At 36.8% G+C, this 24,560-nt stretch overlaps 2 protein-coding genes and 1 pseudogene across 2 annotated transcripts; all 3 read right to left on the bottom strand.

Annotated features, from left to right (window-relative positions):
- Positions 1-58: 58 nt before the first annotated feature.
- LOC146169287 (sodium-coupled monocarboxylate transporter 1-like) lies at positions 59-5,122 on the bottom strand. The gene is made up of 13 exons (XM_083386401.1): positions 5,065-5,122; positions 4,839-4,942; positions 4,352-4,540; positions 3,756-3,821; positions 3,118-3,237; positions 2,894-3,048; positions 2,604-2,744; positions 2,157-2,375; positions 1,819-1,931; positions 1,543-1,700; positions 1,044-1,231; positions 623-744; positions 59-312 (listed from the first exon to the last, which is right to left on the bottom strand). The coding sequence occupies exons 1-13, from the start codon at positions 5,120-5,122 to the stop codon at positions 59-61; spliced, it is 1,887 nt and encodes a 628-aa protein (XP_083242527.1).
- A 2,834-nt stretch (positions 5,123-7,956) lies between these two features.
- On the bottom strand, positions 7,957-15,004 carry LOC146169288 (sodium-coupled monocarboxylate transporter 1-like; annotated as a pseudogene).
- A 3,381-nt stretch (positions 15,005-18,385) lies between these two features.
- On the bottom strand, positions 18,386-23,574 carry LOC146169289 (sodium-coupled monocarboxylate transporter 1-like). Its single transcript, XM_083386423.1, has 12 exons — positions 23,517-23,574; positions 23,302-23,405; positions 22,851-23,039; positions 21,665-21,784; positions 21,442-21,596; positions 20,935-21,075; positions 20,344-20,562; positions 20,003-20,115; positions 19,716-19,873; positions 19,187-19,374; positions 18,862-18,983; positions 18,386-18,636 (listed from the first exon to the last, which is right to left on the bottom strand). Exons 1-12 carry the CDS (start codon positions 23,572-23,574, stop codon positions 18,386-18,388), a joined length of 1,818 nt encoding a protein of 605 aa, XP_083242549.1.
- Positions 23,575-24,560: the final 986 nt, after the last annotated feature.

Consider the following 24,560-nt stretch of genomic DNA (forward strand, 5'->3'; position numbering starts at 1 on the left):
TTAGGTTTGTTATATTGCATCATATTCTCAATAACCAAGCATTGTTGTATCTTTAACATCAATCGAGATGTAAGTCGACTTCTTTTTGATTATTTGTCAAAAGAACAATCTCGATTTCCGATTCTTTGTTTTGTTTGTCGACATTCATGCTACTTCTTTCGTCATTGACGAATCCATCTTTCTTTTCCGTGATTGTTTCAATGTGTAACGGAACTCCAAAGCGGAAAAACTTCCGCACTTTCTCCGGAAGTCTCTTGTTGTCCAGGATAGGAGTAAAGAGTCTTGGATCGGAATGTTTGGGATCATTTGCTCCTGTATTGAAAATGAAAAGCTTTCTGATGTCAAATATTGTTCAACATACAACCAACAGTTTTACCGTACAAAAAAATATTTGTTTATAGTACTCTATTATTGTCCATATTTTCCAATTCATAACATTTATTTAAAAATTGTATATAACATTTCATTTAAAAAAAAAAAAAAAAAAATTGTATATAACATTTTTATAACATTTTCTTTTAAAAATTGTGTAAAATTGTAAACAATCATTCATAGCAGAAGGTCCAGACGGGTAATGTTGGTGGCTATCCCAAGTATTGCGCATATAAATAAACACACAAACCTGTCAAAAATGAAACACTGAGACCGATAACAATCGTTAGCAGAACTCCCATGAGGCATGTGTACATCAGGGACAAAGAGTATATCGGATTGTAGTATGGTTCATCAGGAGGACCCGCACTGCTGTACACAAAGCTGTTGTCAGTTATGTAAATCGAAACGGGTGTCATCATGGGGTATTGCGTACAAGTCGCCTATACACATATAAACAAAGTCGACCCTGCTGGATCCAAAATGAGCACTTTATTTCTTACTGACGTAATACTACTTATTCATCACATTTTGAGGTTGCAACACAAGTGTAACTACAACGCCTGAATTTCAAATCCGTTAGTTCAAATGGTAACCTAGCAGGAACCACTCTATATATTGCAATACTTAAGTCCAGTACAACAAACTACGGCAATATGAAAAAAACATACCTGAAACTAGTTGTTTCATATAGGGTGAAGCTGCTTTGCGTAGTGAAGTTGGTCGCGTTATTCTTCGAGCATCCTTCAACCGAAGTTGGCAAAAATCCCTGGGATTCAGGGGATCTCCCTCCCAACAAACCACCGATTCCAATCCAGACCATAATGACAGAAGACGTAAAATGACCTACAATCGCTCCCTATGAACAAAAATGATAACGGTATAGTAGGTAAACCGACATATGGGAAAACCTACATATGGTTGATAAATATATTCATATTCTAATATTTTAGCCATCTATTAAAATTAACATTAGGCTTTGGAACACATAAGAATTTAGAAATATTTATTCACCAAATGTTTTGTTAATCAAGTTAGATCCCCTCAAAAAAAAAATTGTCTGGAAAAATGTTTATATTTTCATCACTAAAACTCTTAATTGTCATAGAAAACATTACAACTTTTTTGTAATCCTAAAAAGCAATTAACACTTATTTGCAATTTGCTTACCTTTGTATTGGTCCACGGAAAAAATAACCCAAGAGTGTAGATACCTAGGATCGGACCACCTAATGCTCCACGTACCGTCATCACCAGAGATAATATTGTTCCCGTCAACAGTGAAGCGGCATATGCGAGTGCTGTCACAGTCATACCAAGGACAAACACTAAACGAGTAATTGGGAAAATACGTTTAAGATCTGGGGTTAAATATAGTACCTAAAAAAAACTTTGGTAAAACGGGAGAACGTGATAAACCTGGTAGAACAAAACAATTGTCTGCACCTGATAATTTGCCTATAACGAGCTTTAAACCGTGACCGAGGTTCGGTCTCTTGACAAGCACAAAATCCTCGAGAAGCTGTGCGCTTAACGCATTGATCCCAGAAGACACAGTACTGAAATACGAATAATCGGTTTGTAAGTTGATTCAGTTATAGAGTTTGGGTCAGGGTTAGGTTCAACACTAGGTTACCTGTTTGTCATAGGTATTGTGTAGGAGCTATAAATAATCTGTACTGTTTTTTTTCTAATTTAACAGTACTGTTATAAAACTGAAGCTAATTTTTTTGGTATTTTTACAAAACATTAGACACTTTAAAATTTTTCAATTTACAATAAACCTCATGGTTCCGCTGTAAGCGGCTGCCACAAATAATCCAGCCATTCCCGGAGTATCTCGAAAAACAATGAGCACCAGGTAAGGCAACAGTTGATCCTTTTTGCTGACTTTTCCTGACTTTAAAGGGTCGCATTTCTCGAAGTAAGCGTACGCCACGCAACCACTTAGTATCGATATCGTGGTTAAGATAACTTTCGGAAAAATGGCACATATCGAAGACCTGGAATGCAAACAAAACTTCGTTAGATTTGCGTTGCCGCATTTTTACACACTCGAGGTAATTAGGTGACTTAGTTGCGCTTAGTTATGTAATTAGTCAGACCTGTCATTAGGACAATTGTACGTTGTCAAACAAGTGGAAGGCCTACCGTTTAACCAAGCAGTCATTTTTCAAATGCTAAGATTTCCTAACATTGCAAGTATTTTTTATTAATAAAACATAACTTACACCCTGGCACCGTTGACAGATTTGCAAGCCAAGTATCTCTGGTAGATTGACTGATTAGCGCAAGCTAGGACCGAGTAGCTGAGACTTAAACCAATCGACATTGTCCAAAACGTACTTCGTCGGGTCGGGTCAGGATTCATACTGTAATTAGATATTTCAAAATGTGCTCTGTCGTCCTACAAATCATGTTGTCGCAAACTCAATCGTGGTATATATCATGTTTAGCATTGTTTTACATTTATCTGATGAACCGGGTAGTACAGCAGGAATTAAAAACGCCTAATACGTACTCAAAGAAGTTATTTCGTCCTCCCCTATTAACTGCAAGCATGGCATTTTCCAATCCCCCAACCACCATAGTAGTCTTCACCAACGCTGCAAGCGCCCCTATGAACATGATAGCAGCCTGGGCCACGTCGGTCCAAACAACTGCTTTCATGCCGCCCTACAATAACACGTTAATGCATGTAAAATCTATACAAATGACAATGGCGCATTCTGCATATATACTCACGAATGTAGTGTACAGCGTACATATGCCGCTGGTTAGCAAGATGCTCCATTGCATGGAAATCGGTGTGACTGCATTCAGGGCAAGAGCGGGGACGTACACCGTCACACCCATGTACACAAGCTAAACATATCACAGGGCTAGATTGACTTAATCTGCGAATATAAACGAGCCGCAAACGCAAGTGTCAATAGAAATCAGTGAACATTACTATTAGTTTTCCGCTTAAAAGGCATACCGCAGTTCGGAAACGTCCAAACATCAGGCCATGCCATTTAAATACAAAATTTTCCTTCTATTCACTTCCGTCTTATTATAATACGTTTGTCTGTAAAGTATTTTCAAATTTAAATTTCACCAATGCAAAACCAAACCATTGCTTATTTTCTTGTTTGTAAGATGAATTGTGTTATAACGTCATATATCTAAAACATTCATGTCCCGCATGCAAAAGTCCTGGATCCTGGAAAAGGTCCTGGAAAAATCCTACTCCCGTCTATAATTTACTGTTAGGAAATTTACGTGCAATCACAACATAAATTTAACATTAATTACGCGGAACAGTATGGGCGTTGGTTATAACAAATTGTGAACGATAAACAAACTACGTTATCATTTTGCTTTTAAAAATAAATTCTAACCATGCTTATGACTTCGGTTCCAGAAACGATTTGACGCACAACCGGGTGAAATCTTAACTCCAAATACTGTAAAATAAAAAGATTTTAGGTTGGTTTCGTAGGTTGAGTTAACTGCTTTTGAAAGCTGAAAGTTACTTCAAAATAAACTAGGTACAGAAGTTTACGTTACGTACGGTTTAAGGCCACGAGTCGAGGTGTCGTTAGATCTGTCGCAATGTAGCCTAACTAAACTGTCAACATGTTATTTTTTCCTTTTATAAGATAAAATTTGTGCTTTTTATTGTATATTCTTCTCCTATGTGACTTTCAGGAACGTATAGTTATTTTTAGAACGCACTAGCAAAGTTTTTCAAACAGAGCTTACTCTGTTAAAACTAAATAGACTGTGATTTGTATAAACCTTTAAATGTCATTGCTTTTGTTTCGTGAATTTTGTTTATAAGCTTTATATATATGCCACAAGCGTTGACGACAAATTTGTTAAGACAAACCATGGAAAGTTGAAAATCACCGGGTAAACGCGAACGCTGCTTAAACTCGTTGATGTAAATTCCCTAGTTTTCGCGGTTTAGCCAACACGATTTTATTTGCTTTACCTCGTATATCGTGTTAAGTTGCAGGCCGTGCATCAGCGGAATGTAGTACAAGCAGGCAAAAATGGTCGGTACGATTAGTGCGAACGCGTACCAGCCACTGACAACACCGAAAACATATGTTTCTGTCGGAAGACCGATGACCGTCAACGCAGATATGAAAGTCACAGATATCGATATACCAAGAGCTACCTGTAAAAAAGTGAAACTCCCAAAAAACAAAAAATACCATCTTGCACAGTTAATCATTTGATCATAGAAAGATGAAGACTAATTTTGAAGTTACAAAATTAAAAAAAAAATTTTACTATAACCTACTTTAATATTTTGACACTTTTCACCGAATCATACTTAAATTTATTTTGCTTGTCGGTATATGTGATATATAGTTTAATGACCACTGCAATTTATTAATTATGAAGACAGGGTGGTAGAATGATAATCATGCAATCAAATAGTAACACCTATAAGATAAAAACAAACACGTTACTGGATTCATTTCCTTTCCTCCATAATAGTAGTTGTCTACGTTCTTTAGTTTACGGTCCTTCACGGCAAAATAGACTCCAATAAGCCCAGAAAGAACCAACGTCCCTGCGCGTATTTAAAAACTTAAAACGATGACAAGAAAATATTAGAAAAACGATTTGATAATTTTTATAATACTGTTTAACATTGGAAACAAGTATAATTAGATAAATTCAGTTTTATCTGACCTGCAAATACGATAACATCACCGGTTCCAAAGTATTCTGCCGACACTTTTTCTGACATTCTAGAAATTATTAACAAATCAAAAGACGATACCACAAAAAATCACTTCGGAAAAAATAACAACAACATTTACAGCTCTAATATATCTGACGATTGTTTATATATAATGGCATGGTTGATTAACAAATAATTCCGTTCCTGCAAACAAAGTCAAAACTGTAAAAAAATAACACTAAACTAAACTAAATTATTTTGCGTATACACGCTATGCAATAATTGAACAAGTTGTTGATAATTTGTGCCGGGGCTAAACTGCCAAATATTTTCCTCCTTGTGTTACTAACTGGTGTTAAAATGGGATGCGTTATTAGGATAGCAATTCACACAGCAGCGGATCTTGTTCCTACGAACAAAATCGCAAAATTGTTTGTCTCTATGCATCTCAATCGATCTACTTTAAAAGTAATACACAAGACAGGTAAGGATTAGGATGCCTAAATGCTTTAACTCACGAGAACCACATAAAACTTCATTTTAGGTCAACGTTTTCTGTATTTAAAAAAAGTTCTTTCCTTTGGCTATTCTGATTTAACTTTGGGGTTAAGCACTTACCATAAAGCCCTGTCAGACAGTGAAAGCAGTATACAGGCAGAAGTTAATTTGGCAAATGATCACCGCCATTACTTGTCTTAGACATACCTTTTCGTAAATAGAATTCTGATAAACAGTTTATGTTTGCTTTATTAAGCCGTACCATTAAAAACTATAGAGCGGCCTTTTTGAAATTTGTTTTTTACCGACTTTTTTGACAGTAGGAACCTGAACGTCTGCACCTTCACCAACAAACTGACCATGTGTATACATGGCCGCCCGCAAGAGGGCAAGGAGGGGCACTTGCCACCATTAGAAAAAGTATTTCATTTATATTTACACTTTATCCGCATGCGGCCCCTTACCTTTGTTTATTTAAAATATTCTTCTCAACAGGTTGGTTTGCTGCTTCTCAATTGATTTTAGAAAAAAAAGATTACTAAGTTTTATTTCGGTGTCTTTGGCGTAAATTAAAGTTATACCATTTGTAGGCTTGCCATACAACCTGGTTTAGCCGGGACAGTCCCAATTTTAAGGCCTTGCTCGGTTAACCAATTTGTCACATATGTTTGTGTATCTTTCATTGATTGATACGGACTGATGATCCCCCAGTGTGAAGTTGCTTGTACTAACAAAATGTGCAAGTATTGGCGCATGGTTGTTTCTCGACTCGCTCCTCTCTGAGCCTGCATAGCTCAGTTGGCAGAGCGACGGTCCTGGCTTGACCGGAGGTCGTTAGTTCGAACCTCACTGCAGGCCAGTTGTTTTTCTGGCTTGCTCTGCTTGCATAGATCGACAGATTCGGCGAGTCTGCGATGGCTTTTCGGTGTACTATTGATACGGAAGCCGTAATCGTTGGTCATAAAGCAGCTTTCCGAGGGGCTATCAAAGATGTTATTAAACACATATGTTTGTGTATCTTTCATTCATTTCTAACCTATTTATAGTTCGTATAATTTTGGGCGTTTGAAAATATTAAAGTTTTTGCGGAAGACCTTGCCGCTCTATTGATTTATATTTATGACTGCAGATAATACGTCTGCATGCCTATCTACACAGTGTAAATTATACATTGCCCAGAGTAGTGAAAAAGATTAAGTTTTACACAGCGCTTAAAAACACAAGTTTTACAAAACAGTTACAACATTGAGTTTTTACTACAAAATATTCGTAATTACCACATGGGTGTTTTCAAGAAACTTATATTTCACAATAATAAATAATTGTAAAGTATACTCAGACAAAAAGGTAAAATAATTTTATTTGATAATGGCTTGTCGAAACAAACAACTTCAACGATTATTTTTGGTAAATTTAGCTGCCATTATTTTCGGATAATTTTTCTGTACATTGCATGCCTGTCGATTGTTTACAATGTCACATTTTTAGAATTGTACGTTCTTTGTTTGTTTTCCTGGTTGACAAAGAATAAAATATCCCTTTTTATCCACGATGCTTATACTATTTTGGACAGGGACTCCCAAACGAAAAAGTTTGGGATCCAGATGCTTGATATCGTTTTCTCCTGTATGTGAAATATGGGTTGTTTTGTTTAAGGGCATGCTTTGTCCGTTCGTCTGCTCGTTCGAAAATGTCATAGAAGCAAAACTGCTAACCCTACTACTACGGCAGAATTTACTAACAAAAATCCATGACTCACCTTGAGGCATAGAAATCGTCGAACACCCCTACCTACCTAATTGTTTTTTATATTCGGATGTTGTAAAGAGGGTTTAGCCTACTTTAAGTAAAACAAAAATCGGCGATCTTATTGTCCTTGTTCACAGCGGATTAAAGATAGTTCTTCTTGGTGGAATTCAAAAAATCAAACGTAAAGCAATCTATACAAGTGGTAATTTAAGTGATGAGGTAAGGTTGCTTATAAATCTCACTGGAACACTTACGTAATACGTATACACGCAAAGCGAGATATTACTCGGTGAAGTCACTACCCTCAAGATGCGGAAGCAGAGATGCAGTTCTATGGAGAAAAACGTCTCCAATTATGTTGTTAAGCTGCAGGGTAAATTCTGTGGCAATTCCGAGATCATCTACTTGGCTGATGTGGTGGACTTCACTCGATTAGGGAGTGCAGAAATGATCGAAAGTTGTTCGTATCACTGTAGCTTCAACGGTTCCGTTTCTTAATCGGATCTGTTGAGTATAGTTGAGCGCTGATCGTAGCATCAACTAAAAGTACATGTCACGGTTGTCAGATAGTCTGTCGTATACTGATTGCTCTCTCTAGTCCTAAACCAAACAGCACACTCCTTCTCAGTGGAGGTCGTGCGCCTGCTGGAAAATTAAGATTGTACGAGTCTCGCTTTCCGGATAGTCTTCACGCCTATTGGGTGCAGGTCGTCTTGTTTCTTCTGAGGGTCGATAAGGAAGTTGCTGTTCCTCTCGTCCAGCTTGAGCAGTTGAAGATGTGGCAGGTATGTGTGAAACAGGTCTTATATTATCAGATCTCGATTGAGTCGAACGTCCTTCAGATATTATCGTCTTGAAACTGCACATCAAGGGACAGATAGTGTCGTAGCTAATCTATTTCTGGGAAGGTTGACAAAGGGAGTAAGCGTATCTCCGGTTGAAGATTCTACTAATGTAGGTGAGCTTGGTGAAAAAGCTGGCAACGTGCGCGAACGCGCCGTTCCGTTTGAATCTGCGCTCGCTTTACTAGTTGAAAAAAATCTGCGCTCGCTTTACTAGAGTCGCTGAAATACAGAATATTTTTCCGGCGAACTGGTGTTGCCTTATTCTTAAACAGAACACAAGTCTTCCTGGGTACTGGAGAGCATTGTATTCAATCAAAGCTCTTGTTTATAAAGAAGTTTAGAACATACATGAAAAAAAGAAATATAGGAAGTATAATATATTACGCATATCAATAGCGATATTATTCTAATATATAATGTGATGAGGGCCCGGCAACTAGCGTTTTCCTGACTCTCTCTTGTACATGGGAACTTATAATTCCTACTGAAATATGGCTTAAACAACAGCCTAACTTTAGTGGTGCTACATAAGAATTTTTTCGACGGATGTATTTTTGTCTGTCAATGAAAACCAAACGTCATTAACGTTAAAAATCGTTTTATCACCACACAACTGTTTATTACAATACATACATAAAACAGTTTATCACAATGCAATTTGAGGTCAAATATATCATTTTTTAATTCAGGCAATATACCGTCTAAGATTGTCTAGTTATCATATTACCTTTTTTAACGTTTTTAACAGATTATATTAGTTTTGTTATATCGCATTATATTCTCAATAACCAAACAGTGTTGTATCTTTCGTCAATCAAGATGTAAGTCGGCTTCTTTTTAGATTATTTGTCAAAAAAACAATCTCGATTTCCGATTGTTTGTCGTTTTCAAAGTAACCTCTTCGGTCGGTGACGAATCCATCTTTCTTTTCGGTGATTGTTTCAATATGCAACGGAACTCCAAAGCGGAAAAACTTCCTCACTTTCTCCGAAAGTCTCTTGTTGTTCAGGATAGGAGTAAAGAGTCTTGGATCGGAATGTTTGGGATCATTTGCTCCTGCATTGCAAATTATAAGCTTTCTGATGTAAAACATTGTTTAACATACAAGCAACAGTTTTACCGTGAAAAATGTATATGGCTATAGTACTCTTTTCAAGTCCATATTTTTTAATTTATAACATTTGTGTCGTAAAATCGTAAACAATCATTCATAGAAGATAGTCAAGACTGGTAATGTTGGCGGCTATCTGAAATATTGCGCATGAAAATAAACAAACAGACCTGTCAAAAATGAAACACTGAGACCTATTACAATCGTCAGCAGAACTTCAATAAGGCATGTGTACATCAGAGACAAGGAGTATATCGGATTGTAGTATGGTTCATCAGGAGGCCTTGAGGTCCTGTACATAAAGCTGTTGTCAGTTATGACGACGAGTTATGTGAACTAAAAGGGTGTCATCATGGCGTATTACATTCAGTCTCCTATACACATAAACAAAGCGGACACTGCTAGATCCATAAGCATTTTCTTCTTACTGACGTAATCCTACTTACTCATCACATGTTTGAGGTTGCAACACATGTGTAACTCCAACGCCTGAATTTTAAATCCGTTGGTCCAAATGGTAACCTAGCAGGGAGCCCTCTACATATTGCAATACTTAAGCCAAGTACAACAAAACAGTGCTATATAAAAAACATACGTGAAACTAGTTGTGTCATATACGTTGAAACTGCTTTGGGTAGTGAAGTTGGTCGCGTTATTTTTCGAGCATCCTTCAACCGAAGTTGGCAAAAATCCTTGGGATTCAGGGGATCTCCCTCCCAACAAACCACCGATTCCAATCCAGATCATAATGGCAGAAGATGTAAAATGACCTACAATAACCCCCTAATAACAAAAATTATAATGTTATAATAGGTAAGCCGAAGCATGAGAAAACCAAGATTTGGTTGATAAATATATTCGTCTACTAATATTTTAGCCATCAAAATTCACCTTCGAGTTTGGAACAGCGTAAAATTTAAAATCAGTTATTTATCAAATGTTTTGTTAATCAAGTTAGATCCCCTCAGAAAAAAAGATTGGAAAAAGTTTGATATTTTCATCGCTAAAGCTCTCAATTGTCATAGCAAATTATTATAATTTTTTTAATCCTAAAAAGCAATTAACACTTATTTCCAATTTGCTTACCTTTGTATTGGTCCACGGAAAAAATAATCCCAGAGTGTAGAGACCTAGGATAGGACCACCCAACGCTCCACGTACCGTCATCACCAGAGATAATATTGTTCCCGTCAACAGTGAAGCGGCATATGCCAGTGCTGTCACAGTCATACCAAGGAAAAACACTAAACGAGTATACTTGTGAAAAAATGTTTAAGATGGGGGGGTAAGGCGATTAAATGTAGTACCTTTACAAACTATTTTAAAACAAGAAAACGTGAACCTGGTACAATGAAGTAATTATCTGCACCTGATAATTTGCCAATAATCAGCTTTGAACCGTGACCGAGGTTCGGTCTCTTGACAAGCACAAAGTCCTCGAGAAGCTGTGCGCTTAACGCATTGATCCCAGAAGACACTGTACTGAAATACAAACAATTGGTTTGTACTGTAGGCCTAAGTTGATTCAGTTATGGAGTTTGGTTCAGGGTTACGGTAAGCACTAGGTTACTGTTTTTATAGGTATCCTGTAGGAGGATAAGCTTTTAAAAACTGTTTTGGTTTCTTTCTAATTTACAAGTACTGTTATACAACTAAAGCTAACTTTTTTGTATTTTTACAAAATATTAGACAAATCACAATTCACAATAAACCTCATGGTTCCGCACCAGGTAGGGCATCAGTTGATCCTTTTTGCTGACTTTTCTTGACTTTAAAGGGTCGCATTTCTCGAAGTAAGCGTACGCCACGCAACCACTTAGTATCGATATCGTGGTTAAGATAACTTTCGGAAAAATGGCAGTTATCGAAGACCTGGAATGCAAACAAAACTCCGTTAGATTTCAGTTGCTGTTTTTCACCTACTCGAGGTAATTACATGAGTTAGTTGCGCTTCAAGTTATTTAGAAAATGGGAAAATTTATGTGATTAGTCAAACTTGTCATTAGGAAATTATACGTTGTGAAACAAGCGGTATAGTTAACTAATAAGTTTAAGTGTGATACTTTTTAATTTTAATTTTTAATCGTTATCATTGTTATATGTTTTGTATTACACAAGGTGTTTTTATCAGTTAAACCGAGCAGTTATGATGTTTTAAATGCTAAGATTTCCAAACATTGCAAGTATTCTTTATTGATAAAACATTACTTACACCCTAGCACAGTTGACAGATTTGCAAGCCAAGTATCTCTGGTAGATTGACTGGTTTGCGCAAGTTAGGACCGAGTAGGTGAGGCTTAAACCAATCGACATTGTCCAAAACGTACTTCGTCGGGTCGGGTCAGGATTCATACTGTAGTTAGATATTTCAAAATAGCTTTACATTTATCTGATGAACCGGGTTTAGCACTGAAATATCACCAACCACTGAGTACAGCGGGAACTGAAACACTTAATACGTACTCAAAGAAGTTATTTCTTCCGCCTCTGTCAACTGCAAGCATGGCCTTTTCCATTCCCCCAACCACCATAGCAGTCTTCACCAACGCTGCAAGCGCCCCGATGAACATGATAGCAGCCTGGGCAACGTCGGTTCAAACAACTGCTTTCATGCCGCCCTACAATAACACGTTAATGATGTAAAATCTATACAAATGACGACGGTGCATTCTACATGTATGCTCACGAATGTAGTGTACAGCGTACATATGCCACTGGTTAGCAAGATGCTCCATTTCATAGAAATCGGCGTGACAGCATTCAGGGCAAGAGCGGGGACGTACACAGTTATACCCATGTACAAAAGCTAAAAATATAAAGCTTGGTTAAATCTCAATAAAGAGTCACTTAAAAATGCAAATAGAAAACGAGACGCTAAGGAAATTGTTAATAGAAATCAGTGAACGTTTCTATTGCTTTTCCGCTCAAAAACTTCCCAATAAGGGCGGATCCATGGGGGCCTCAGGCCTTGCTATTTAAGTACAAAATTTTTCTTCTATTTACTTCCATCCATTTTTAATAAGCCTTATATTTTAGTTAAAGTAAACATCCAGCTGCAATTTGCGGTTCGCTTGGGAACAAAAGTCCTGGATCTTCCCACACCTCTGGCCTATAATTTACCAATTTATTCGGAAAATAACAGGGCATAAAACTATTGAACAAAAAACAGTATTTAACGGAACACAACGTACATATATATTGGTGTTGGTTATATCAAAATTTGACCAATAAACTAACTACATTAACATTTGGATTTTAGAAAGAAATTCTAACCATGTTTATTACTTCGGTTGCAGAAACGATTTGACGCACAATCGGGTGAAATCTTAACTCCAAATACTGTAAAATAAAAAGGTTTATTCACTTAAACAATGTTCAGTAGTTTGCTTTTGTAGGTTTGAGAGTTAAATGCTGAGACTATGTGTTGTTTCAAATTGAACTATAGGTTCAATTACTTTACGTACGGTTTGAGGCTACGGGAAGAGGTCACGTCAGATCTGTCGCAATATAGCGTAACTCAAGTTCCTCCAAAATTTCCTTTATTAAAGCTGAAATTTGTGCTTATATTGTACTATGTCACAAGTGTTAAAGGCCAAGATGACATAACATGAAAGGTTGAGAACCACCGGTAAGCGCGAACGCTGCTTACAGAAGTAGATATACCAATTCTCTCGTTTTTATTTAGCCTATTTATTTACTATGGGTAAACGCAAACGCTGCTTAAAATCGTAGATATAAATTCCCTAGTTTTTGTGGTTTAGCCAACACGATTTTATTTACTTCACCTCATATAAGGTGATAAGTTGCAGGCCGTGTATCAGCGGAATATAGTACACGCAGGCAAAAAAGGTGGGTACGACGAGTCCGAAGGCGTACCAGCCAGTAACAATACCGAAAACATATGTTTCTGTCGGAAGACCGATGACCGTCAACGCAGATATAAAAGTCAAGGATATCGATATACCAAGAGCGATCTGTAAAAAAAAGTATTATCTTGTGCAGTTAATAAAATGATTATGGAAAGATGAAGGCTAATTTTGAAGTTATAAAAATTAAAAAATAATGCGGACTTTTTAATTTAACTATTTGTGTATTTCGACACTTTTTACCGAATCATATTTAAATTTATTTTGGTTGTCGCGATATATGCTTTAACTGCATTTTATTAAATTTAAAGCCAGGGTGGGAAAAGGATAATCATACAATCAAATATTATCACCTATAAAAGTGGTTCTCAAAGTATGGGTCGCGACCGCAGGGCCAAAAAAGGGGTCGCTCTTTCTCTATGATTCAATTCTGCGCAAATGAACGTTTTATTTTATTTTTCAAGTATTTTCAATTCAATCATGACTGAATTATTGCATCATAAGCATTTCATGTGGCAACCTGGATTATTGCATCGTAAGTGGTTTTCTGAACGTTTTGATGATGGCAGCCAGCTACAGCATAGCCATAGCCAACAGCAGTAGCTGCCAAGACTGCGGTGGTTGTTTATTTTTTAAGAAGATTATTCGGCGCTGGTCTACAATCCTACCACAGCGTTCAAACAATTACTAAATTAACGCACGACGTTTGAGTTAGGGTGAGGGTTTTAGCCTTCGGGTGTGGGTGGGTCAAGTATGTTTATATTTATTATTTAATAATAATAGTTGACCTAATAATAACGTGCGTTGTGGTAGGATTCTAGACCAGCGCCTATTATTCTGGTAGCTCGCATTACTCACAATAACCTCAGGATTTTTCTCACGTATACCTCACAATTTAGACGAGCGCAGGGGTCGGGAATCTATGGCTCGCGAGCCATGATATATTGCTCTGTCTGTGACGCCATATGGCTCTTTTGATAAAATAAACTTACTTGCAGATAAATATAAGCTATCATTTCTCAGCAAGATCTGAATAAAACTGTAAGCGGCCACGACCGCTTTCCTAACTATATATATTTTTTTTATTATGCAATGTTGCAAACTTTCGGCGCTTCGCGTGAATCTCTTTATATCGAAAAGGCCCTATTCTTTCAACGGAACTCCGTAGTTAATGTTGAGAAAACTTTGTCACTGATAAACTTGCGATTAGAATTGAGAAAATTGTATAATATTTATTCGCAACTTGAGGTCCTGAGCAGAAACTCACCCGTTTCAGTCCGAGCTTTATAGGTTCGTTTCTTTCGATGCTAGCTCTTACTATAGGTTTGTTCTTTTCAACTCTAGGTTATTAGTTGCACGTAGTATTGTTAAAAAGTTGGAATCAATCATTTGATTGTAATCAATCAATGTTTCATAGAACTGTGTACTACATCTGGTTGTCTGTGTCTTTTTCTATTTCATGCATGTAAGAAAAAAACAATTTTTGATGCTTGACGCTTGGGTCGTGAGATTTCATAAAACTCCGATTTGGGTCGCGCTCAAAAAAGTTTAAGAACCACTGAGTCATATAATATCAAAAACAAACACGTTACTGGATTCAATTCCTTTCCTCCATAATAGTAGTTGTCTACGTTTTTCAGTTTACGGTCCTTCACGGCAAAATAGACTCCAATAAGCCCAGAAAGAATCAACGTCCCTGCGCGTATTTAAAAACTTAAAACGATGACAAGAAAATATTTTCTTAAAAACGATTTGATAATTGTGACAATGCTGTTTAACATTGGAAACAGGTATAGTTTAATAAATTCGGTAATAACTGACCTGCAAATACGATAACATCACCGGTTCCAAAGTATTCTGCCGACAGTTTTTCTGACATTTTAGAAATAATTAACAGACCAAAAGTCGATACCACAAAAAATCACTTCGGAAAAAACAACAAGAACAATTACAGCTCTAATTTATCTGACGAATGTTTATATATAATGGCATGGTTGATTAACATAATTCCGATCCTGCAAACAAGGCCAAAACTGTAAAAACCAACAACTGAACTGTTTTGCGTATACGCACTACGAAATTAAACGAGCTCTTGTTAAGCCGGGGCTAAATTGCCATTTCCAAAAAAAAATATTTTCCGGCTTGTGTTACTCATTGGTGTTAGATGGGGTGCCCTTAGCAATTGACACATCGTATACAAAAATAATTTTACTGCGGACTAGATAACACCATTTACGCAATTCAAGCCCTAAGCCAGGGGTGGACAACCTTATTTTTTAATAATGTACTGTATTATTTGATAATTTACTGTTATAAATACATATATTGTATTACAGATATTACTGTAGGTGAAATTTTAAATACGTCCTTGTCTTAAGCAATTCTCTTCAAATCTGGCTGGCATTCCATTGTTGCCAATAAGCTATTTATCTTAAATTTTGATGGTAATGACTAAACTTATTACTTGTTACATATTGAAACATACTGGTATAGTAACTGAAAACTTGCAACGCGTCTCATTGTACTGAAAGGAAACGAAATTATTTCACGATAGTAAAACAAAAGCCAATTGTTATACACAACGGCAGATTTGATACAAAATACAATATAACGTTCGTTGCATGCGCCCCGGTCTATGCGCACAACGCTATATGAGGCTAAATTTTTGAAACGAAACGCGTCTCCTATTTCGGCCACAAAAACAATCACACACAGTTTGAACTTGAAGCTTGTTGTTAAAATAAAGAAAGAGTCAAATATGCAAGCTCAGTACACGAATGAGACGGTTTCTACACAAAAAGCAATGTGTCAAAAACAATTAACGCGTGGTACGATGTTAAATATTATGCACACCAACTATTTAGGGAACCGGGATAATGTGAAGCAATCGGCGTTAGTTACATTTTAAACGCCTAAATAAAACAAGGAATTTAACAAACAAGGCATGATGACGTCACACGCATAAACATAAACCTACCAAGAGTTTATGCAAATCTAGTCAAGAAAGAGCGATATTTACCATGCTCTAAAAGTTCAAAGAAAAAGCACTGCAAAACAAGAGCAGTGTAAATCTTATATAATATAAAATGAAAAGTTTGTCGGTCGGCCGTCGTCACGCGTTCGCGTTTTAGGGAGACAGACAGAGCAACGTATGGTTCATGTTGCTTCCTCGTAAGCGAGTCTCGTGTGCTCCCAGACAGAAAAAAACTTGTTTTTTTCTATGAGAGAAAGCCGCGCATCTCAAGCGAGCGCCGTCGCAAACGGGTAAGCAATTTTTAATTTCTAAGCATTTGTTAGCAATTAAGGATCGATAAATTTCGCTACATATTTTGTTGCAGTGTATAAAATAACGTTTGAAAAGGGTAATTTAACTTTAATCCTTATAAGTCAAGGGACGACCAGCGCTTTGGTGTTCTACAATAGGCTACACGTAAAGGCAAAAAACATAACATGGTATGAAATTTATTGTAACCGAACGTGTGCAACGTTCCAAGTAAAGACTTAAGTGTGAAACTTTCGGAAGTGTGTTTAACTAAGCAAAATTTAGGCTGAGTTCGCAGCATATCGCGTTTGTTGTCGCACGTTGAACATAATAAGCAAATTTACTTTTCAAACGAGGTTTACTTTCGTTGGACGTCGAACAAATACTGCTACCACACGGGTCGTATACTAAACTTGAAAGATGTATGACATGCATAGCCAAGTGTTGTGTGCGATAGTCGATTATTTAGTCGTACCATTTCAAAAACATCATACAACATTGGTTGCATGTTAACTCGAAAGGACGGGCGTTGTGTAGATTTCAGCTTGTTCGTTTAACATTCTTTCATGAGGCATTAAGACACTTGCATAGAATACGTACAGCAACCCTAACCGAGTATAAACTACGCAACATTTAGACTAAGTTAGCAAAATATCGCATTTATTGCAGCGGTTTGAATGAACAAATTTACTTTTCAAAAGGGATTTTCTTTCGTTGGATGCAATATGGTATTTGCGCATTTGCTTGAATTTCGCGCAATTTGACGTTTGTTGGTGATTTTCCAACGATATATGTCACTGGTTTCCGTTAGGTAAAATATGCGAGACGTGTTCAGCCAAGGTTGTGTGTTTAGTAGCTCCGTTTAAAAAACACACAACATTACAATTTGGTTTGATGATACCCCAAATTTTTTTAAATCATTGGCTATAATATGCGGCTTTAGCAAGCTTATACAATGCTGGTAACTTGTGAATTAGTGATTTTTGTGACCTGTTTTAGACACAAAACTTTTTTTTAGCTAATACGACCACAAAAAAACACATTACTCTGATTGTGGGGAAGCATAAGTTAACCGATTTTAGACACACGATATGACATGATTTGAAACACATCAAATAATTTAAAATTTATATTTAGTGACACGTAGTGCAAACGTTTAGGCATAAGCAAATTTGTTATGACTTTTAAATAACTATGTTTGCATTATTTATGCTTCTTATTATCCGTAACATTACTTTTTCGATATATGCTGATTACCACATTTATCTGCCATCACAATTGGCTATGGACCAGTGCTTTTCAACCTTTAACAGAACCGTTCGTCCTGTTTTATTTCGGAAAATTTTTATCCGCACGAAACAAGGACGAATCGCCCGAATGCACATAATATATCGCGCTTATAGCAAAAGGCTGCATATTACTGTTACAAGTAAATACCCTATTTAACCTGGGCAACGCCGGGTATTTCGTCTAGTTGCGTATAAACCAACGACAAATTAGTACTTACTGTACGTTCAATAAGTTTACCTCAGTAGCCTATGTGCGCGATCAGAACTCCACGTGCGAATAGTACAATAAGACTGCTGATTTTGGCATCAAATGCCATCACCTAAATGACACATTCAAGATACAGTAATTAAATTTCGTGACAACACGCTTAAACACCAAACGAAAATGTTGGAAATTCTCTCTCAATGTTTAAATTCAACCGCAAATATAACGTTTGTAAAATCACCACCAGCCGTTTTGTAGAAGCGAGTGCCCACAAGCAATATATTTTTGAATCGTCATTATCGTTAAAAGTGTCGTTTTTTATACATATAAAATCTATAGGCCATGCCGCCAAAGACTGTGCAGTTATCGTATTACAATTCCATTTATCGTATTACATTTTTACCGCGTAAAGAAACACCTACTCAATAGGTTTCAGATTATATTCATTTATTATATTGTATAATATTCTCAATAAACAATAATTTTTGGATTGTTTACAATACATCAATCGAGGTGTATGTCGACGTCTTTTTGATTATTTGTCAAAAGAACAATCTCGATTTCCGATTGTTTGTTTTGTTTGTCTTTCATGCTACTTCTTTGGTCAGTGACAAATCCATCCTTCTTTTCCGTGATTGTTTCGTTGTGTAACGGAACCCCAAAGCGGAAAAACTTCCGCACTTTCTCCGGAAGTCTCTTGTTGTCCAGAATAGGAGTAAAGAGTCTTGGATCGGAATGTTTGGGATCATTTGCTCCTGCATTGCAAATGAAGAGCTTTCTGAGTTAAAATATTGTTTGACATACAACCAACAGTTTTACCGTGAAAAATGTATATGGCTATAGTACTCTTTTCAAGTCCATATTTTTTAATTTATACCATTTGTGTCGTAAAATCGTAAACAATCTTTCATAGCAGATAGTCAAGACTGGTAATGTTAGCGACTATCCGAACTATTGCGCATGAAAATAAACAAACTAACCTGTCAAAAATGAAACACTGAGACCAATTACAATCGTTAGCAGAACTCCAATAAGGCATGTGTACATCAGAGACAAAGAGTATATCGGATTGTAATATGGTTCATCAGGAGGCCTTGAGGTGCTGTACATAAAGCTGTTGTCAGTTATGTCGACGAGTTATTTAAATTAAACGAGTGTCATAATGGGGTATTACGTACAATTCGCCTATACACATATAAACAAAATCGACACTGCTAGATCTATAAGTACTTACTGACGTAAATACTACTTATTCCTATTACTGACGTAATACTACTTATTCCTTTCGTCGTATCGAAAACATACGTGTAACGAGTTGTGTCATATATTTTGTAACTGCTTTGAGTAGTGAAGTTGGTCGCGTTATTTTTCGAGCATCCTTCAATCGAAGTTGGCAAAATTCCTTGGGATTCAGGGGATCTCCCTCCCAACAAACCACCGATTCCAATCCAGATCATAATGGCAGAAGACGTAATATGACCTATAATCGCTCCCTTAGAAAAAATATAATGTTATAATAGGTAAACCGACGTATGACAAACCAACATATGCTTGATTGATTGTATATTCGTGCAATAATTTTTAAGCCTTACTAAATTCATATTGGGCTTTCAAACAACATAACGTTTAAAAGAATTATTTTGATAATTTTAACAAGTTCTTTTTATTGAGGTTTTTATGTAAAACTACGATTAGCACGAAAGCAAATTTTTTTTTAGGTGAATCAAGTTAGATCCCCTCCCCTTCAAAAAAACATTGTCCAGATAAACGTTTTATTTGCATCGTATCCTGAAAAACAATTTACCAACTTTTAAACTATGTTCAATTTGCTTACCTTTGCATTGGCCCACGGAAAAAATAACCCCAGAGTGTAGATACCGAGGATCGGACCACCCAACGCTCCACGTACCGTTATCACCAGAGATACTACTGTTCCCGTCAACATGGAAGCGGCGTAGGCGAGTGCTGTCACGGTCATACCAAGGACAAACACTAAACGAAAATAGTTGGAAAATACGTTTAAGATCTGTGGAAAGTTGATTAAATGTTGTACTTCAGCAAACTTTGACAAAACAATAGAATATAACAAACCTGATAGAACAAAAAAATAATTATCTGCACCTGATAATTTGCCAATAACGAGCTTTGAACCGTGACCGAGGTTCGGTCTCTTGACAAGCACAAAGTCCTCCAGAAGCTGTGCGCTTAACGCATTGATCCCAGAAGACACAGTACTGAAATACGAACAATCGGTTTGTAAGTTGATTCAGTTATTTGTTGCGCTATCGGTGTTAGCATTGGGTTGTAGAATTTGGGTCAGGATTAGGCTCATCGTTAGGTTTTAACCGTTTATCATAAGTATTGTGCAAGCGATAAAAAGTTATACTGCTTTATTTACGATTTACCATTACTGGTTTTCCACAAAATTTAGACACTTTAAGACTTTATAATTCACAATAAACCTCATGGTTCCGCTGTAAGCGGCTGCCACGAAGAATCCGGCCATTCCCGGGGTCTCTCGAAAAACAACGAGCACCAGGTAAGGCAACAGTTGATCCTTCTTGCTGATTTTTCCCGACTTTAAAGGGTCGCAGCCCTCAAAGTAAGCGTACGCCACGCAACCACTTAGTATCGATATCGCTGATAAGACTGCTTTCGGTAAAATAGCAATTACCGAAGCCCTGCAAACAAAACTCCATTAGATTTCTGAGGCCGCTCGTTAATTTTTTTTAGGTTACAATATGAGGCTTAGTTGCGCTTGTGTGATTACTCAGACACTATACGACAATTGTACGGTCTGCAAGAAACGGCATAGTTAACAGACAAACTTAAAGCGTAAAAGTTTTATCTTTTTATTTTTTCATCACTATCATTCTCATATGTTTCTAATCTATAAACAGTAAGAACAACACATGGTGTTCTTATTCATTTAAACAAGCAGCGAGGATTATTTAGATGCCAAGATTTTGTAATATAAGGCTACAAATATAATATAAGGCTACAAATAAACTTTATTGCAATCTTTAAACGTTAGGAATCTTCGGTTTACTCACATCCTGGCCCCGTTGACAGATTTGCAAGCCAAGTATCTCTGGTAGATTGGCTGGCTTGTGCAAGACAGGACCGAGTAGCTGAGGCTTACACCAATAAACGTTGTCCAAAACGTACTTCGTCGGGTCGGATCAGGATTCATACTGTAATGAGATGTTTCAAAAAACGCACTTTTGGCGTACAAATCGGTTTGTTGCCAACTAAATCGTGCTGTACATCATTGTACGCGAATTTCAAGGCTTTGGGTGTGTTTTAAATTTATCTGATGACCCAGGGCTCCGCGGTGCTGTGCACAAAATTGTTATTAAATATGCCAACGAGGTATATTAATTAAACGGAGGTCATTACGTAGCATTACGTACAAGTCGCCTATAGACATTTAAACAAATTCGACACTGCTGAATCCATCAGCACTTTTTTCTTGCTGACGTAATGTTACTAATTCGACACATGTGTGAGTCAAACGTCTGAATTGTAATCCGAGTCGAGCGAGAATTAAATAAACGTACTCAAAGAAGTTATTTCTTTCTCCTCTCTCAATTGCCAGCATGACTTCTCCCATTCCCCCAACCACCATAGCAGTCTTCACCAACGCTGCAAGCGCCCCTATGAACATGATAGCAGCCTGGGCAACGTCGGTCCAAACAACTGCTTTCATGCCGCCCTACAATAACACGTTAATGATGTAAAATCTATACAAATGACAATGGCGCATTCTGCATATATACTCACGAATGTAGTGTAAAGCGTACATATGCCGCTGGTTAACAAAATGCTCCATTGCATAGAAATCGGCGTGACTGCATTCAGGGCAAGAGCGGGGACGTACACAGTCACACTCATGTACACAAGCTAAAAATATAACAGGGTTACTTTAAAAGTTCAATAAAAAAGCCACCTAAAACAATGCAAATCGAAATGAGCCGCAAAATCAAGTGTGATCAGAAATCAGTGAACATTCCAATTACTTATCCGCTCACAAAGGCAAACCGCAGTTTCGAAACCTCCCAACTGTTAAGATCCAGGGGTGCATCATGTCATAGCCCACGAAATTTAACAGGTTGAAAAAGCATTAAAACAAAACAATAGTTATCGGTGCACAACGTACATATCGGTATTAGTCATAACAAATTTTGATCGATATACGAACTACATTAACAAATTCTAACCATGTTTATGACTTCGGTTCCAGAAACGATTTGACGCACAATCGGGTGAAACCTTAACTCCAAATACTGTAAAATAAAAAGGGTTGTTCAGTATTGGTTGTTTTCGTCGGGTTTTAAGTTAACTACTTATGCAAATTAGCTAAAATTTTGTTTTAAATTTAACTAGGTACACGTTTACTTTTTAAGGCAACCAAAAGAGGTCTTGTTAGATCTGTGGCAACAAAGCGTAACTCAAGTGTCAATATAACTTCCTTTATTTAAACTGGAATTTGTGTTTTTTATTGTATCTTGGAAGGTTGAGAACCACAGGGTTAAGGCAAACTCTGCTTTAAATTGTAGCTGTACAATTTCTCTTGTTTTCGCGGTTTAGCCAACATGTTTTTACTTTGTAGCAATGAGGAGTAGTTTTCAATCTTATCCTATTCCATTGCCCAACTTGATGTCTCAATGCACGTGACCAGCACTCGAACCGAGCTTTATCAGCGTTCATGATTCATCCTACTTTAGACGGCTTTTATACTAGCGGCTTGAATCACCGTGATATGTTAAAGTGCGTACCAAGATTAGTGAATATAAACTCAACGAGCAATGTCAACAGAATAAAGTGATTCTGAGTTCAAGAAGTTCCATGGAGCCAGGTGTAATAAGGAACGTGTAAGAGACCATATACAGTCGTCAGCTCTCGCCTTAAGAGCCAGCGGCCTATTACTCAGTACCTATACTACATCTTCTGATCGCTTAAACTTTACCTCGTATAATGTGTTAAGTTGCAGGCCGTGCATCAGCGGAATATAGTACACGCAGGCCAAAAAGGTGGGAACGATGAATGCGAACGCGTACCAGCCAGTGACAAGACCGTAAACATATGTTTCTGTCGGAAGACCGATGACCGTCAACGCAGATATGATAGTCACAGATATCGATATACCAAGAGCTATCTGTAAAAATGAAAACTCCCATAAAACAAAAAAACGTCTAATTTTAAAAGCTAATTTTAAAATTACAAAAATTGAAAAAGCTGATTTTTTAATTTAATTGTAATTATATAGTTTTTGTCGAATAATTCTTAAATTTATTTTACTTGTTGGGAGAATTCAAAATACAGTTTAACGAACACTGCATTTTATAAAGCCAGGCGGTAGAAGGATAATAATACAGTTAGATAGTAACACCTATAAGATAAAAAAACAAACACGTTACTGGATTCATCTCCTTTCCTCCATAATAGTAGTTGTCCAAGTTTTTTAATTTACGGTCCTTCACGGCAAAATAGACTCCAATAAGCCCAGAAAGAACCAACGTACCTGAGTGTAATAAAAACTTAAAACGATGACAAGAAAATATTAGAAAAACGATTTGATAATTTTGATAATTGGAAACAGTTATATAGTTTAATAAATTCGGTAATATCTGACCTGCAAATACGATAACATCACCGGTTCCAAAGTATTCTGCCGACACATTTTCTGACATTTTAGAAACTATTATAGACCAAAAGTAGATAACACAAAAACTCAATTCGGAAAGAAAACAACAACAAATAAAAGGGCGTCTCTTTACGAAATCCAAAACCATTTGTTGCAGATTTCTGCTTGTCGATCATTGTTTCGCTGACCCGTATTTTAACAATAAAACTCAAATTGAAAACCCGAGAAAAACTAGGATCAGATATTTCTCAAGTGGATATATATTTCGCCTATATTGTCATGTCACTTATGTTAAGTAAAATACATATACAAAGCAAAGTAACAATTAAATTAATGAAAGAAGTCCAAAACATATGAAAGCAGTTCAGATTAGGTAAAAGTTTGAAAACAAAACAAGTTATAAGAAGAAAACTATGGCTTTCTTTAAAGGTGATCTAATCAATCAAATGTTAAGCACGTGAGATTCGATAACAAGTCGAAACAGAAAGGAAAAGAGAAGTGCTTAGGGCAGTGGTGGCCTTTACGGGGCTCGCGAGCTGCATGTTGCTCATTAATTGGTTTTATGCGGCTCTTTGGTTCTTGTAGCATTTGATTTTATTTTCGATTGTAACATCGATCATCGTGAAATTTCGTTTGCTTTGGTACAATGACGCATTTCAAACTTTCAGCCACTATACCAGTATGTTTTAATATGTAACAAGTAATAAGTTTAGTCATTACCAACACAATTTAAGATAAACAGCTTATTGGAACACTTGAATGTCAGCCATATTCCAAGAGAATTGCTTAAGACAAGGATGTATTTAAATTTTCACCTAATATCTGTAAAACACATGACACTAAATTATTATGTTATTTTCATGTCGGTTTGTAACATGATAAAATAAAAGGTTGAGCAAAGATTCTGTATCGATGTATGGTAGTAGAAACGGCGTTTTTTATGGTAATTTCTGCCTGTTTGTAAAGTTTGACTCTTTGTGGTTATCACATCAGAAATGTGGCTTTTGGTCGCTGACTGTTCGCCACCCCTGG

The sequence above is a fragment of the Ascidiella aspersa genome, chromosome 1 (assembly GCF_963924565.1).
Source record: "Ascidiella aspersa chromosome 1, kaAscAspe10.2, whole genome shotgun sequence".
Taxonomy (NCBI): Eukaryota; Metazoa; Chordata; class Ascidiacea; order Phlebobranchia; family Ascidiidae; genus Ascidiella; species Ascidiella aspersa.